Source organism: Ceratotherium simum, chromosome 6 (assembly GCF_057802395.1).
Source record: "Ceratotherium simum simum isolate JZ-2026a chromosome 6, ASM5780239v1, whole genome shotgun sequence".
Taxonomy (NCBI): domain Eukaryota; kingdom Metazoa; phylum Chordata; class Mammalia; order Perissodactyla; family Rhinocerotidae; genus Ceratotherium; species Ceratotherium simum.
In genome coordinates this window covers 64,650,698-64,668,553 of record NC_141905.1, presented here as the reverse complement: position 1 = coordinate 64,668,553, position 17,856 = coordinate 64,650,698, and the positions used below count along the sequence as shown (strand labels likewise).

The 17,856-nt window shown below is 50.2% G+C and overlaps 1 protein-coding gene across 1 annotated transcript in view; it reads right to left on the bottom strand.

Annotated features, from left to right (window-relative positions):
* Positions 1–11,678, bottom strand: part of SORCS3 (sortilin related VPS10 domain containing receptor 3) — a 579,597-nt gene extending 567,919 nt beyond the window's left edge. Inside the window, exon 1 of the mRNA XM_004428052.3 lies at positions 10,722–11,678. Coding sequence (XP_004428109.1) covers positions 10,722–11,342 — 621 coding nt within the window. The 5' untranslated portion in view covers positions 11,343–11,678. The remainder of the gene's footprint in view (positions 1–10,721) is intronic.
* Positions 11,679–17,856: the final 6,178 nt, after the last annotated feature.

The window sequence follows — 17,856 nt, the reverse complement described above, 5'->3', positions numbered from 1 at the left end:
TGCTCCCAGCCAAAATCCTGACAAAGTCTAAGGAAAAAAGAAGCACATCCCAGGCAGGAGATCACCTGCCAGCAGGTACAGGTCCCAATTTCAGGGAGCCTCTGTGCATTGTGAAGACCAAGAATGTGCCCTGAGGTCAGGTGGGGCTCCTTAGCTCTGAGAAATGACAGTGAAAAGTAACCTGGAGGTGTGTGTCTCCTCTTCAAAGCCCCAACACCATGTTCCTGCCACTCAATATAACTCTGGACTGCCTTCCTTTCCTCTGGAAGGTGCCAACTCAAAAAGAAGACCCTCCCAGAACCAGAGTCGGGGACGCCATCTCTCTCTCCACATGCACTATGTACCATGGTAGGGCACAAAGCAGGATTTTTAAAAAGTATGATGGAAATTCCTGACTTGGTATGATGGTTAATTTTATGTGTCAACTTGACTGGGCCATGGGGTGCCCAGATATTTGGTCAAACATTATTATGGGTGTGTCTGTGAGGGTGTTTCTGGATGAGGTTAATACTTGAATCAGTAGACTGAGTAAAGCAGATTGCCCTCCCAATGTGAGAGGGCCTCATCCAGTCCACTGAAGCCCTGAAAAGAACAAAAAAGGCTGAGTAAGAAATAACTCTCTGTCTCTGCATGACTGTCTTCAAGCTGGGACACTGGTCTTCTCCTGCCTTCGGACTCAGACTCAGACTGGAACTACATCATCAGCTCTCCTGGGTCTCCAGCTTGCAAACTGCAGATTGTAGACTTGTCAGTTTCCATAATAGTGTTAGCCAATTCCTTAGAGTAAATCTCTTCACATGTACAGATATATACATATAGGTGTATGTGTATATTTATATATACATAAAGAGATTTACTGTGAAAGCTATGTTTATATGTATGTGTGTGTGTGTGTGTGTGTACATTTTATATATATATCTCCTACTGGTTCTGTGTCTCTGGAGAGCCCATACTAACACGCTTGGAAATAACTACAGTATCTTAGTTTGCGTTCCTCCAGAAACATATCCTGAAACAAAGACTTGAATTCGAGTAGTTTATTTGGGAGGTGATCCCAAGAAATACTGATAGGAGAGTGAGGAAATGAGATTGGGATGGGAAGGCAGCCAATAAAGGAAGCAAGTTACCATGGTGGGTAACTGGGGTTTGACCTCATTGGAGACTCTGGGAGACCATGTAGAAAACTAGCCTCAGAGTGACCCACCCCAAAGGGCAAGGGAGCTGGGGCATTTATCCACCAATTTTCACTAGTCACTGATAGGTGGCTGCTCCCTGCTCCTTGATGGGAATTAATTTCCTGACACTTCCAGCCTGCATCTTGTGTAATCAAAGCAAGCTCCAGAGGGCAAACAGTCCTGCTGCTGGTGGTCAGAAGTCAGGCCAACATGCAGAGAAAAGGCAAGCGCCAAGGAGATGTAGGCAGGGTCCCAACAGATCTGCTATAAATGGATAGACACTCAACCTGCCCCATTTCCTGTCTAGGCAGATAACAAGAGCTAACATTCTTAACCAATTTAAGAACCTACAATACTAGACCCTTTATATGCATTATCTCTAAGATTCGCAACCCTAACAGGTTTGGTATTATCCCAATTTTATAGCCAGTGAAACTAAGGCTCAGAGATTTGTTCAAGTCGCTGCTTCTTAGGGATGTTCTCATAACAGACAAGATATTTCAGAGTTTTGAGAAAGCTTCCAGTCAAAAGTTTGCTTTCAAGCATGCATAACACTGAAAGCAACACAGTGACATGAGCGATGCTTTTGCCTCTAAAGATACCTTCCTCTACCACCACCACCCTGGAAAACAAGTTTCTCTGCATCTCCAGGTTCGTGGTCTCAAAACTCCTATTGTGACAAGTTCCCCAACTATGTGTAATCACATTCAGAAGTGGCAGCTTAAGCCACTTTTCTAGCCCTGAAAAATATGTTCGACTCAGTTAACTGTTCTGCATCTCCCGCTGACAACAGATTTTAAAAAGAAAAAGTTCATTCCTTATGCAGCAGTGTAATCTTTAACCTGATTCTAACCATCTGGAAGAGAAACTGCCTACCTTGCCATAGACGCCAAAAAGACTTTGAGAGTACTGAGTCAGGCATGTGGGACCTGAGAACCAGGAAGGTACAAGTGTGATGTCCTAGGGGTGCAGACCCTGGGCCTGGAGGCAGCAAGAAGAGGCCAGACTCTTCCTCAACCCCAAGACACTCATTCTTCACCCAGGCAGTTTTAAGTATTTAAGAAAGTATTTATTCCAATCCATTCAATAAGCTTCTATTGACTGACCACCATGCACGAGGAAGTGAAGAGGCACAAAATAGGAAAATGCAGAAGAGATGGGAGAACCAAGCCTGAGCATTATTTCTCGCTGAATTTATTTCTAGACTCTTAGTTGAGTCATTAATGCGTTGAATACCCGACTGTAGAACGGACTTATTTATACAAAACATCCATTTCCTTTCTTCTGCAGAAAGAGGCTGGATGATCAACCCCCCAGGACTCAACTGCCCTGTTGCCAATCAATCATTCATCTCTGAGTCACCAAACAACCCCTCACACAACGCACTTGCAAGTTGCTGTTTCTCTTCTTATCTCCTTTGTAACAATTCCTCATGCAGCACTTTTTTAATTATTCCATCCTATTTATTTTCACTTCTTTCCCAGGGCAACACTCCCTCTAGTGTCTGTGTGGGGATCTCAGGTTCCATTCTTGGTGCATAGGGTGCAGGCAAAAAGGGAATTCAAGCCTGTAACTCAAAGGGTGTCACTACAAAATATTAGTGGGGTTGGCCAGTGTGATAATTCGGGGAAGGAGGCTTCAGATAATCTGCAGATAGTTCCAGCCACGGATATTCTCATTTCACACCAGGCACAAAGCAGAGCTGGGAGATCGAGGAGAAGCAAACCTGAAACATCAAGGTCCATCCCGTGACTTCAGCGTAGAGAGTCTTTGACACTATGGGCTCTGCTTGCCAACCAGCCCAGCAGCCCAGTGTTCTCCTGTTTTCCTGAAGCTACACATTACACTCACTTCCTTCAAGAAGTCATCCATGATTAGCTGTGAGGTGTAATCATGGATGCCCAGACCAGAGAAGCCACTCTTCATCTTTCTGAATACCCTTCCCAACCCTTCACTCAGTGAAAGCCCTGAAAAAATGTTCAACTTATTAGTTGCTCATTAGTGTAATCTTTAGCCTGATTCTAACCATTTCTAAAGTCTGAGTTTGGGTTTCAAGAAGCCACGTCCCCAGTCATTCACTTCTCTATCTCTTTCACTATCTCAGCACAGAAGATAGACATCACAAGATTCGTCTGGCTGAGGACATGGACAATGGGAGGAGGCTGAAATGAGCATCTCACTGAAAACTGGGCTCTAGCCAAGGCTTTGCCATCAGCCCACTGGGAAATGTTGGGCAAGTACCTCCTTCCTCTGCTTTAGTGTTTCCATCTGAAAATGAAGGGAAGGCTCTTCCAATACAAAAATAACAACTAAAGTAACTAAAATATCTTGAGGACTTACTACAGGTGAGGTATTTCTTTGAAGCACTTTGCTATGTACAACATCTTCTTTAATCCTTACAACAGGCCAATGTGAGAGGTACTATTATTATCACCCTCTTTTTATAGATAAAAAAATAGCCAATAGAGGGTAACAACTTGCCTGATGTCACACAGCTATTAAGAGACAGAGGCAAGATTCTAACCCAGGCACCTGGCTCCAGAACCCACGCTCCTAACTACAGCCATGCATCGCTTAAGGAGGGAAATACGTTGTGAGAAATGTGTCATTAGGCGATTTTGCCATTATGTGAACATCATAGAGTGTACTTACACAAACCTAGATGGTATGGCCTACTACACACCTAGGCTATATGGTACTAACCTTATGGGACCACTGTTGTATATGCAGTCCATCATTGACTGAAACGACGATATGCAGTGCATGCCTGTATTTACTATGTGGCCTTGTTTCACGCTCCCAGCCTATGTCTGTTCATAATAAATCCTGAAATCATCAGGATTTCATGATGAAAACCCTCCACAAGTATGAATTTACACAAATCATACCATCATACACAGGCTAAATAATCCCACAATCTACAACCTAATAGAATCCTTGATTACCCTATATAGCTCCATTTCCAGTTTTTCCTCTAAATTAGGTCCTCTTCCAGTGCATGTCAAGTAACATGCCCCTACTCAGCAGTGGGCACAGTTTTACCCACCAACAGCCCTGAGTGGCTGACCCTACTGTGCTTCTGGTCCCTCTCATCTCAACCCAGGAGGGATGGTTTCCTCGGCTCCCCAGCAAGGAGTTAACAATAGAAAGCTACTTGTGCAATCCTTAAGTTCTTAGACTCCATTACTTTTTTGAAATTTACTACAGCACATTTATTAGGGTACTATAAAGAACAGTATTTCCATAAATAATTAAACCCAAACTACACTGATCAAAATAAATGAGCAAAATGTTCCTGGTGATGCAACCAGGCTTGATTCATTCACTAACTCAAATAACGAGGTGACTCACAAAAGGCCTGCATTAACAACAGTTAGCAAGACACAGAGTGTCCAACATTAATGAGCTTGGTATTTATTGTCTGCAGGCACAGCGGTGGGTGGGCAGGGTGGCCGTAGGACACAGCCCCGGAACAGGAGGGAGGAATCTATTCCTAAATTTCCGTGGCTAGCCTCATGTATACTCATCCCAGGCCTCAGTCTATCCTACCTATAAAATGGGCAGCATCTTGTCTCACCTGAGTGAAAACACATAAACCCTCTTGGAAGGAAAGCGGTATGTAAACCCAAGAGGGAAGGAGAAAACCAGGAATAAGTAGGTGATAGCTACACAGAGAGAAAGAACAGTAGGGAGTCCAAGCTGTGGGGTGCCACGTTTCTGTCTGAGCCTCATATCCTTCGTCTCTATGCTGAGTGATTTGATGAAGATAATGCCCAAGTGCACTTTCAGCCTTGACATTCAGTGTTTCTAAGATGCCCGCAGTATCCCCCACAGTGATCCTCTCTCCTCTGAGCTCATAGCCTGAAACGATCATTTGACAATTAACCACCTATCACCCCGTGGCATCTGTCTTGTGTTCATGTGTTATTTAACTTTACAGAGGAGCAATCTCATATCCAAAGCACAGTGGAAGGACCTTTAGGCAAACACTGTCCTATCCTTGTTGTCTCTCCCTCCATCACACCCCTACCAACCCACAGTGCCCAGAACACTGCCACACACATAGCAAACACATAGCAACTGGCTGACTATCTTACATGAGTCCATCTGACCTCTTAAGTACATGAGGAAGAAGCCAGGATTGTTGACTAGTCCCTATTTCTATCCTCTTACTAAGTTGGGTCGAGACGCCTCTAAATTTTGTTAAAATTCACATATGAAATAATAAACCAGGTGTATAAACTCAAAGCTACTAACCGACAGTGTCATCCTGTCTTCCACACCCAGCTAAGGCACTTCCAGTTCCCAGGTCAGTTCACTAAGTATGTACTGAACTATGTGCCAAGCACTGTGCCACACACCACAAGGCACACATGAGAAGGGCAGAACTCACACTGGGGGTGGGAGGGCTGCTGTTATAATTATTTCATCCCTCATCCCTCACCTTCAAAACACTCACAAAATAATAGGAAATTAAAATAACCAAGTACTAAACTAAATATGATCAGATGTGTGGTGCAGTCTATCAATTCTATAAACAATTAGGATAAGGGAGATACATGCTTCTAAGGAAGCTTCCATAGAGACACTGATCTTGAACTGAGCTGTGAATAATGGGTGCATCTCAATAGAGGAAAAAGATATCCTAAGTGGAGAAGACCTCAAGAGCAAAGGCTTGGAGTCAAGAAGGCGCGTGGGACAATGACGCCTTGGCTAGAGTGAAGGAGTTGAAAGTGGCCCGCCAGGCACTCACATTCTATATTTTCCACCTCCAACTCCACAAGACCTTTTTTCTCCCAAACTTGCTGAAAAATCATCCTTTGACATTTTCTCCCCATAAAGGAAGTGTCTCAAGCCAGCTAAGAGGCCAAAGCAAGCAAGAAATCAACAGGTGAGTCAAGCCACCAGGCCTCAGGTGTCCCTAACCTTGGATAAACCCCTGGCCTTCAGACACATCTTCCTATCTCAGCCTGTCTGGCTTTGTCACACCTCTTTGCTCCTTAGGGGATGATTCAGAGCCCGCAGATCATCCAGGTCCAAAATTCCCCCAGTTACAATAATAGATTTACACTGCTGGAGGAAAGAGCAGTTCTCCCTCCTGCCCCCTGAGCCTTCCTGCGACTAGAGCCCCCAACTTCCTCTTCCCTTAAATCCAACACCACTGGAGAAGCCATTTCCCAGCACTCCTTCTTTGGGAACTACAAAGCAAGTTCCAACCACCGCATTTCTGCAATTATCAAATCAGGCTACCCAATTAAGGAGTTTGCAACTTCTGCTCACCTTGGAAATCACTGCAGGATCTGAGAAGCAAATCACACCTCGTAACCTGGCCATCAGAGGAAACACAGAGCAGACAAACAGCCTGTGTCGGGGCCCCTCCTCTCCTCACCCCCACTCCCCAGGCTGACAGTGACCAGGAGCAATTAGTGCTGTTCTGTCCCACTGCATTTCCCAGCTACATCTCAACTAAGATGGCTCCCCTTGTAATATTAATTAAAAACGATTCTTTTTGGCAAACCCCTAAAGAACGGCTTCTGTGTCAGGCTTCTTTATTAAGCCTCCAAGAAGGCAAAATGCATTAAGATATGGTGACACGGGGACTGTGAGCAGGGATGATGAAGGCTAGACAATCCAGCCAAAAGCTATTTGCAAAATCTGTTTGAGAGCCACAATTAGACGCTCCAGTGAGTGAAATACAATTAATCTGATCAAATCTGTCACTATTTTGCACATTAGGAGTAAATATTTTAGAACACAGTCCAGCTGAATTAGTTAAGGGAATGAAATCCTGTCTGGGACAGCCTGTGTGTTCCACCTCCTAGCATGCTCAGGGAAGGGAGATCTGGTAGGGACCTGGAATTATCAGCATCTCCCTGTTTCTCTTCAAGGTGCAGTGTTGGACACATTAATTGAAAACTATCTGGCAGGTCATTCCAACCAGACACACTGCAGGGGCAGCAGCCTGCAAATCGCTGCTGCTGCGAGGGAGCTGCCAGAGAGGAATAGGGATCAGTCTAAGGCAGGATGCAGCATTTTCCCCTCCTAGGAATAGGGGATCCCCATCAAGGGTTACTCCGAGGAGGGGGCATGGAAAGTGGGCTGTTGCCTTCACAACTCTCCACTCCCCAGAGCCATTTGCCAACTCACTGAGCAAGCAGGGAGGCATCTTCCTTCATTTGAAGAAGGGCAGACTGATGTGTGTTTTTCTGTTTCCCCATAAGCCACGGGGAATGGGCTCCCTCTGGGTGTTTGTGAAACACTCTCTAACCCATTCATCACTAGGATCCCAGCTGGAGACAGCCTGAGAGAAAGAATGGCAAATCGCTCCTCCAGAGTAGAGGCTCTAAGCCCAAGTCCACTCACCTCTCCCCCAGAACACCTGGCAGGGCAAGAACAGTCAGAGGGGGACCAGATTCCATCCCCCCGACGCCTTCTGGCTCAAGCCTGCTGGGTACCTCCTGTTTTGCCCCCCAAGTTATCCCATCTCACTCGTGGGACCAAAGTGAATACATGACCCAAGCCTGGGACAAGGATTTCCTCCTGCCCCCTGAGCCCCGGGCACACACTGGACACATGGGGTGGAGTGGAGGCCCTCCTCTGGCATGTCCACCTCTGCACGCCTGGCTGCAAACTGTCAGGATGGAGTTCAAGTTTCAGCTATACGGGGTGACTAAAAACTCTCTCCCAAAAGAAACTCATGTCAAGGAACGAGGTCCAACAAAGGCACTTGGAAGGAGAGCAGGAACCCCCACAGTGTGTTAACTGTGGGGCCTTCCTGGAGAAGGACACATTTAACACTTTTGAAGTCAGAAGAGAAGATGGAATTCTCTTTTCATATCAAAAGAGCCTGGTGCTAGGACCCATGTTCTTTGCCTTGGGGACATCTCCCTCCACTTTGAAACCAAGGATGAAGGGACCTTCCGGAGGGTTCATCATCCCCATCACTCCTCACCGTGGCTTTTATTTACAGCACCTTCTTTTGCTGCCCTCAGGAAAGGGGGAGGCGAGAAAGAAACCAGCTAGGTAATGCTGCAGAAACTGGTTTCCCACTTACTCTCCCAGGGGTTGTTTCTTTCAAGTCTCTCAAGGACGGGGCCACGTTAACATGTTTCCCACCTTCCCCCAGAGCAGCACAGACGTGGTACTCAGGGAAGCCTTTCTCACTGGGATCGCCCGCAAAGCGCTGTCAAAAGAGGCAGGTCCCGCCCAGGAGCTAAAGAGGCAATCCCTCTCTGGACTAGACAGGCCACCATGGGGTCCCAGCGCCCACCTGTGTGCCTTCTCCTTTACTTGGACAGTAAGACTGGCCACAAGCACAGCCAACAAACCGCAGGGTTGCGGGGGGGTTGGGAACTGTTCGTGGATTGCCCCAATCTCACTGCTGGATCTAAGGGCTCCAAGGCCAACTGGCCCATTCCTCAGGCCCTTTCGGCCCTCTTTGAACTGAAGAGCCATTTCCCCAGAGGAACACAGGGCTAGACTTGCCCCCTCACTTCCTCTGCTGTGCAATTGCTTTGAAGATGGGCAAAGAAGACCAAGCACATTTAACTGTTCGCAGAAAGCTTTCTCTCAAGTCCCATCTTCAGGGGCTTTGTCAATACACAAAAATGATCCTTAAAATAAAAGCAGAGATGTAAGAAAACTCTTTAAGCAGAGTGAATTTATATTGCCCAAATGTGGCAGTAATAAAGTCACAGATATGTGAGGACATCACCTCCTCTTCCTAGGGACACATTTACTTCCACACATCCTGTCCATCCTATTCGTTGAGTAAGAACACCAACAAACACACACACACAATTCCTCCTTGTCAAACTAAAATGAAGTTGAGATTCATAACCCCTGCTGTCAGAGAATTACACCTCTCTCTCCCTCTCTCTCTCTCTGTCTGTCTGTCTCTCTCTCTCTCTCTCTCACACACACACACACACACACACACACACACACAAAGTCCTCTGGGGACTTGCAAGTCTTCAAACACCCATCCCTGCAAAGGTACCCGCTGCCCACCCCCACGCCCAGAGCTGTCCACTCCGAAGCTACGGAGGTCTTCATCGGAGGCAGAGAAAGCCAGCCACCGCGCTGCTGGGGAGCTGGGCTGCACAAGTCCTTCCAGCTCGGCAGCCGTTACCCAGGCTGGGCTGCCCGCGCCGCGTTGTGTGTCACTAAGAACCAGGAAATCTGTACTCGGTATTGCTGATGTACTGCGCTCTGCGGACTACTCGCTTTCCCGGTATTTACTACTCACCCCTGTGACACTCCGAGGCTCCCTTAAAATAAAGCGAAAATTTCCCGAAATCTTTAATGCCAGTCACGAAGAGAAATACAAAGGGAGGGGGGTAGTGCTTTCCCATCAAACGAGTTCCCCAAACCTGCCTGTACAGACATCCATCATCCTCCAGACTCTGCCCAACGCCGGGATCTGATCTGATCCGGGAGCCAGAAAAGAGGAAAGGATTTTTGAGGAGACCGGCTGAAGTGGGGGCCGCGGAAGAGAGGGGGATGGGGTAAATCGTGGGAGGCCGCCCCGAGAGCCCGTTCCCCGCGGTTCCTTGGCTGGGAGGCACAGCGCTGGGTGCGGGCGGGATGGGCGGTGGGGAGGGAGCCCTCCGGGCGCACTCTGCGGCGGCAGCAGCTGCCAGGGCAGTCGGTGCTCGGAGCCCGGCGCCCGGCAGCGAGCGCCGGAGCCGCTGGAGTGAACTCGAGGGTGCCACCTCTCGGTGCAGCCGCTTCCAGGGGCACCTGGCAGCAGAGAGAAAGGGATGGAGAGGTGCGCAGACAGCACAGGGACCCAACTCCACTCGGGAAGCCGTTTGTGGTGCAAGACGCAGCGGCCGAGGCGAATTTTTTTGCTCAGCAACTTATGCGTGCTTGTGCGTGCGAGAGGGCGAGGGGTGCGGAATGGGTGTTGCATTTCACTTCATGCTTTAAACTTTTTTACTGCCTCTCCTATAGCTTTCCAGGGCAGCTGCCCGGATTTTGAGGGGGAAATCAGTGCCTCCCGCCAGGGCTGGGAGAAAGTGCGCCTGGAGCAAGAGCAGCGACCCCACGGCGGGAGTCGAGCGGCCTCCATCTCCCGGGTTCCCTTTCGCGTGCTTGGAAGGGAGCGGGGGGAAGCCCCAGCAGTCGCAGGAATCCCTCAGTTTGTCCAGCGGCTACTTCCCCAAATCAGTCCGTGTTCTCACCCACTAATTCAAGCCCCCAACGGGATAAATGACTCTCCAAACCGAGTACCAGAGAAAGTGACCACAGACCCCTCCCCTGCTCATCTTTAAGACACCTCTTCCCTCACCCCCCTCGGGCGGCCCCAATCCTAAGGTCTCCAGTAAACAAACGCACACACCACCATCTTACAGCAAACTCCGTTAACCTGTTGGGGGCGTGGGGGAAGCCGGATGAACCCATTCTCTCTAAAAGTCAGGGCTCCCCCCCCGCCCCGTCCCCGCCCGCCTCAGACCCCAGGGCAACTATCTGTCCCTCGTTCCCGCCCCCCGTTCTCCCTTGCTGTCTGTAGACAGTGAGATCGGCCGCCGGGTGGGTACTCACGCTGCTGTTGTGTCCCGACCAGTGCACCATGGCTTGGTTGTGAGCCGAGTCGCCCGTCAGCGCGAACGAGGTGCTGGGCAGCCGGAGCTCTTCGGCCGCCGTCCCCCGCGGCGCCTTCACCTCCTCCCGGAGACCCTTGGCCAGAGGGCGGCTTCCTTTGGAACCATCGGCCAAGGCAGTGGCCTGGGCGTTCCCGCGTTCCAGGGCACTGGGGGGCTGCGCCCGGCGACTCCTCCTCGCTCCGCCAGGCTTGCCAGGAGCCGGGATGCCCTGTCCCCACCGCGCGCCTGCCGGCGTCGGCCCCCCGGTTTCTCCCTGCTTCTTTCCGCCGCTGCGGCCGCCTGGCTGGGGCAAAGGCTCTGGTCCCGGCTGGCGCCCCAGCGTGGCGCCTCTCCGCACCGTCGCCAGCTCCTCCGGCCACTGGCTTGCCACTGCCCGCGGCGAGAGAAGAGGTAGTGCCTGCAACGGCGAAGCCGGGGCCGCGGGGCGCCCAGGACCGCCGGTCGCGCCCCAAGTGATCTCCGCGCCAGCCAGGACCCACGTCGACAGGAGCAGGAGCCCCGTCCGGGCGAGGGGCGCCCCGTGCCAGCCTGCGGGGCGCTCCGTGCGCGCCGCCTCCATCCCGCTGCGGCTGCCGCGGCTCGGGCTGCCGAGTGTGTGTCGCGCCCGCCGAGGTGCGGGTCCGGCGCGGGGGTGTGCGCGCGCGGCGAGCAAGAGAGCGAGTGTGTGGCGGAGGAGTGGGGAGGGGGCGGCCGGGAAGGAGGTGGCTCGGGCTGGCGCCCCTCGCCGGTCCTCTCCACTCTTCCCTCCTCGCTCTCGATCGCTGGCTCTCTCGTCCAGAGGGTAATTCCAAAACCGGAGAAAAATTAATAAATGCTCCTTCGGTGCTTTTTTTTTTTCCTTAAAACAAGATCCCCTAAAATCCTCCCCACCGATCTCCTCCAGAAATTTTGTAAAAAGCAGTGTTCAAAGGTAATGAGAAAATCTTCTTTTAAAATATGAAAATCAAGCCGGATCCAGGAGGAGGGGCTGGCGATGGACCCCAATCCAGAGTCTCTCCGAAATCCAGCCTCCAACCTGCTTGTGGAGAAGAGTTGGGAGCCGCTTCTCGCCGCGTTTTGGGGGTTACTCTCGGGGCCTGTTGTAGGGAGGGGGAGATGGCGCGCTGGAATGGTAGGGGGGGGTCTCGAAGGAGGAGGAGTAAAGTGTTTTCAGCGCCAACTGTTCGGGTTCGGGAGCCAAGGGGCAGCCCGGAGCCTTCGCGCCGGGAGGTGGCGAGCGGAAACACAGCGCGGGATGCAACCGGGACTCCGCTCCCAGCTCCCTGGCCCGCCCCTCCCGCTGCCCCCCACCCCCTGCCCCTGGCCTCTCACGGCCCGCGCCCCCGCCCGGTTCGGGGGCGCAGGGAGTGCGTGCGTGCGCGTGCGTGCGCGCAGACGGGCGAGGGTGAATCCAGGGGTGCGCCCGGGGCTGCCAAGCGGGAGCTGCTGGATGGGGGGTACCTGGCTGAGGCGGCGGATGGTTAAGTGTGCGGGGGCGCGAGATTCCGTGCGTGCGCGTTTGCATGCGCATGTGTGCGTGTTAGCATGAGCCATGGGGTGTGGGGCGGGGAGGGGTGCGCTCGGGCCGTGGGCGCGCGCAGATCACGCACAGGCTGTGTTTGCATTTCCAAGAGCCTGCGAGTCATCAGAAAGGCGATACTGTGAGCAAGGAAGGCTGCTGTGAACAGCTCCCTCCTCCTGACGTCCCGCGCACCCAGAGTACCCCCCCCCATCGCCCGCGGAAGCAACCTGGTTGTTTCTTAAGCCTCCTAGAGGGCGAGGGGAGAGAGCTGGGAGGCGCCGGCAGCGGGGTCAGGGGCTTGCCAGCTCTTCCCTGTTTCAGGGGCTCTCCTTCCCGGGACTCCTGGACGCAGCTGGGGAGAGAGAGTAGTGGAGACTCGTCGCTCCCACTGGGAGGCTCCAACCCCCACCTTCCCGCCTGGGACTGGGAGGTCGCGCCCTCACTCTCCCTAGATTCGTTTCTGAGCCGGTTCAGTTGTTCTTTCAAAGTATCGGCTGCCAGTTGGAGGGTCCCCGACACAGCACAGCGGAAGCCTATCTAGCCCCCTGTACCCGGTTGCAGAAGCGCAGCTTGGGCACATGGGACCCAGCCTGGGCTGGGACCTTTGGAGCCCTGTAGGAAGAGGGAGACTTCCGGTGGGCTGGAGAGAGGGGAAGCTAAACTCGAGGACGACCCTCGAATATGTAGTGCAGCCCTTGCCTCCAAGAAACTCCCTGGACTTCTAGGGGTTGAAAAGGCGAGATAACGCGGAGCTGGAGGAGAGATTATTAAGAAAAGCAGGATGGAGAGAGGGGGTTGGAGATCGTGATGGCCACCAGGCCCTTCCCTTCCTCTTCGGGATTAAACGAAGAGTCCCTTTGTGGAAAATGGTTAGGCAGAGCGAGAGGAAGGGAAACGTGGGGAGAGAGGAGGGGAGAAAGGTGGGGCGAAGATAAGAGAAGGGAACGGAGGGGAAGATAGAGAAAGAAAAAGGAGAGGGAGAAGAGGGGAGAGATGACGAAGTGAAAGAGGGAAGGCGAGATAACGGTGCGAAAGGAAAAGCGAGAAAAGAAGAGGCGACAGCGCGCCAGGGGAGGGCCAAGAGGGATAGAGGAGGCGCCTGGGAATCTGAGGCGACCGAGAGGGCGATAACCAGCGCGGTTCCTGGGAGCCCCCGCCCCGCGAACTTGCTTTTCCACCCTCCGCCAAAATGAAATTGGGAACCGAGTAGGCTGGGCCGGAGAACCAAGCCGGTGACAACATCCAGCCCAGAATGAGGTGGGTCCCGGAGTCTGTGGGTTTCCCAAAGACCGCGGGCGACGGGCTGCCCCAAGAAAAGTTCCATAGCGGAAGCCTCAGACCGGCGCGAGATCGGGCGCTGGACTGGAGCCGGCCATCCGCGGCTTCCCAGCGCCCCTGCAGGGGAAAGCCGGGCGCTGCAGCCGGAGCCAAAGCTTGGGGGTTCGGGAGGGATGAGAGGCCTCTCCTCTGCTTAGGCTCTGGGCGCAGGTGATAAGTGCCACAGTGTAAGGGGTCTGGGCTGTCAAGCAGGCTTCCAGGACCGGAGGTTCACCCAGCCCGGAGGGTGCGAGCTCTCGAGCCCCCGGCCCACAGGGGAAGCGCACTGTCAGATCCCCAAAACTGCCTGCAGGCTCGCATAAGGGCAATCCTCTGCAAGGGTGGGGTCTCCCTTATCCCTCTCCCACCTGAAGGAGGCCTTTCCCTTCCCAGGTGGAGCACCTGGAAAGGTCAGATCCTCGAGGTGGACTTACAAAGATGTGACTATACAGTGTTTGAAAAAAATGGATAAAAGACTTGCAGGTGTGGGGCTGGCACCGTGGCTTAGCGGTTGGGTGCGGGAGCTCTGCTACTGGCAGCCCCAGTTCAGACCGTGCGCACACTGAGCACCGCTTCTCCAGCCATGCTGAGGCAGCATCCCACATACAGCAACTAGAAGGATGTGCAACTATGACATACAACTATCTACTGGGGCTTTGGGGAAAAAAGGAGGAGGATTGGCAATAGATGTTAGCTCAGAGCTGATCTTCCTCAGCAAAAAGAGGAGGATTGGCATGGATGTTAGCTCAGGGCTGATCTTCCTCACAAAAAAAAAAAAAAAAACTTGCAGGTGCAACATTTTAAGTGTCTCCTGCACCGATTCATCTTCTTGGCCTTGCTCCATCAATTATCGCCTTCTCCTTCTGTCTTCAGTCTCACTCTCACCCTTTACCTGAAAATCCTTGTTCTCAGCCCCGTGCTGCTTCTCCCTCCCCGGCCTCCAGTCCCCACCAACCCGCTCTAGTGCGCAAACCTCTTCAAAGAGTTCCCCCCATACCTGCAGTCTCCCCTTCCTCACCAGCCACTCTCTGCTGGACCTTCTGCAATCTGACATCTGCCTTCAGGTGAGTCATCAAAGCCCTACTCCCAACAAACAGCACCGGCTGGCTTCCTGAGAAGCCTGCCCAAGAGCCTCTGCTTCCTGCATTTGTAAACATGTTCCATCTGGAAAAGTCTCCCTTGGTCTACGTGGTACCAGGGTCTCCTAGGTCCTCCCTAACCAGCCTTAGTCAAGCTCACTAGCCTCTCTTCTCCCGTCCACATCTTAAATTCTGAGCCCCAACTTCCCCCAATTCTCTGTGCTTGGCTCTCATTCTATTCTCCCTCCATAAGTGAGCTCAGTGATCTCACCCATTTCTGTGCTTCAATTACCACTTCCTGCTGTTGACTCCTGAATCTACAACCCCACTCTGTCCTCGCTCTTGAGCTTCACATTCCCCCTTGCTCCAGACACATGCATGTCCACATTAAAACCCATATGCATCAAGTTCTAAAAACCATCCTCCACATCTTCTCAGTCAGCCAGACTACACACTTACAGTTCAACCTTGACTCTTCCCCCTTTCTAATCCCCACATCCAGAAGAATCATTCTCAAGTCCTCTTTAAAAAGCCTTTTCACCTGTCCTCTCCTGTCTATTCCCAGAGTCACTGTCTTAGGTCTGACCCTCATCATCTCTTGTCCTGGGGTTTTCAGTAGCTTCCTGTCTTCTCCTGGTCTTCAGTTCTTTCCTTCTCCAAGCCAGCCTCCACGCCAGCACTGTCCAATAGAAGTATAATGTGAGCCACATAGGTAATTTTAAATTTTCTAGTAGCCTCGTTAAAAAAGTAAAAATAAGCTAATGAAATTAATTTTAATTATATACTTTATTGAATTGAATGTATCCAAAATATTTTCATTTCAACTTGTAATCAACATAAAAGTTAATGAAATGTTTTTACATATTTTTGTACTAAGTTTTCAAAATCCAATGTGTATTTTACACTTATAACATGTCTCAATTCAGACTAGCTACATTTCAAGTGTTCAGTCACCACATATGACTAGTGGCTATTCTTTTAGACAGCACAGCTACACAGTTGGCAAAAATAGCTTCTTAAAGCATAAGGAAAATTATGTCATGGATTGCCCGCCTCAAAATTCTTCATGACCAACCACTGTCCATTAAGTCCAAACTTCTTAGAGTGGTGTCCAAGGCTCCGCGCACTGCCTCACCTGCGTGAATTTTCTTACCATACTCTTTAAGCCTGTAATCTGCCCTCTGCCACAGTCCGCATCATGGTCTGGTTTAGATGCTGGCTCTTCCGTGAAGCCTGCCCCCACTATCTGGTGCTACCTGACCCTATATCCATTATTATCACCACCACTGTCATCATCATCTTCATCAAATTCTTTGTCTTCCTGCTGTAAAATGTGAGCTGCCCAGTATCTATTTGGAATTTAAAGGAGAAGGCTGGGACTAGAATGGGCTCCCATTTCCCTTCCTGGCATAATGCCGATTTCAGCTGGGAAAGGCAAGTTGAGAGCTGGGATTAACCCTCACCCAGTCCCAACGGGGAGAGTCAAGAAAGCCCTGCTGAGAATTATGCACTTTCCCTCCAGGTTTCTGTCCCTGTTACAAACAACTGAAGAAAGCAAACTGCATGCTCTAAATTATCCATGAGATTATACTAAATGTCACCCTAATATGATTTCTTTTCAGGTTTTTTTTTAACTGTTAGAGTGAAATAACACTTTGGGAAACTGTTCTCCCTGACATCACAAATACACACACACACACTCTCTCTTCCAATGCCTTAATAATCTAATGGATATCTTGCCATCAGCACCCACAGCCGGCACATATAGAGAAGCTTTCCAATTATGCCTATTTCTCATATTTTATAACATGTTCACCACTCGTCATATGAGGATCTAAAGATGAATTCCTCATAAGACTTAGAGCCAGGAACAAGTGAGTTTCTCCTGTGAAACTGACATCCTTTCTTAAAGGCTTTCTTAAAGTGGCTTTGTCTTCTCCATTTGACTTCCTCTTCAATCAAGCTGAGTACCGGGTTCACTTGCTCTAACGGTCTTCAGAACAAGGTCTTTACCCTCTGCTCCCCTTTTACTAAATATTATTTGTTTTTATTGCTTGATATTCTTTGGTCTTACTATATCTGTGCATTGTTGATAAGCCACTTCACATCCTTATTAGAACTAAACAGGAAATTAATTAATTGATTAACATCAAAACAACCGTCCACATTGTAACTCTCTGAATTTCTACAGAGGCAAATGATTCTAAAACCAAACCTGAAACGCAGAGGGAAGCAGTCCTAAGACCCTGAAATCAGGACTTCCTACCACTATATGTCCATGAAGGTGAGAAGTGTCTACTTTGCTCAACACTATATCCTCAGCACCTGGCCCCGTCCCTGGCACAGCAGTGACCCTCAGTAAATGTGCCATAAAAGATGAAACAGAGGAATGTAAATAATAACACTTCTGCTGCAACTACCAGTCATCTGTTCTTTTTAGCATGTACACTTTCTAAAGAGGCAAAAGCTCTAAGATTTGATTGATGCTACTCTCTACCACAGGTGACCATCTGTCCAGCGGTCCTAGGTGTAGGTAGTTACATTAAGAATCTTGCCCACAAAGGCAGCACCAAAGACTTTATGATGAGGAAGAGTGGAAGAGAAAGAAGAAAGGCAGAGGAAAGAAGGGGAGAGCTGAAAAAAACAACCTGCAAACTCACATTTCATAAGGGCTTTCTTTAAGTTGGGCTCCGTGTCTTCTATGCCCACGGCTTCCTTTAATTCTGACAAAATAGGTTTTCTTGGTTCCAGTCAATAGACTGAGAAACAGAAATGTACACAGGTGAAGCAGTGATGATAGAGGTGATCATGCTGATGACAATAATGAGTGTTAACATATACTGAGCACTAACTGTGGACCAGATGTGTGGTAAGGACCCATCAGCATTCTAGCAGAGTAATTGAGTCCATACTTTGAAGCTAAATGACCTCTATTCAAATTCCAACCATACCCACCACCAGCTGTGTGACCTTGGGAAAATTACTTAACCTCTCTGTGCCTCCATTCCTCATCTGTGAATGTGGCTGGTGAAAATACTTACCACATAGGGCCATAGTGAATATTAAATAAATTAATGTACATAAAGCAGTTGAACAAACTGTGGCACAGATAAAGTGCTATATGTTTGGCCATAAATGTTCTTACTCTTAACAGTTCTGTGGAGGCCAGTAGTTTG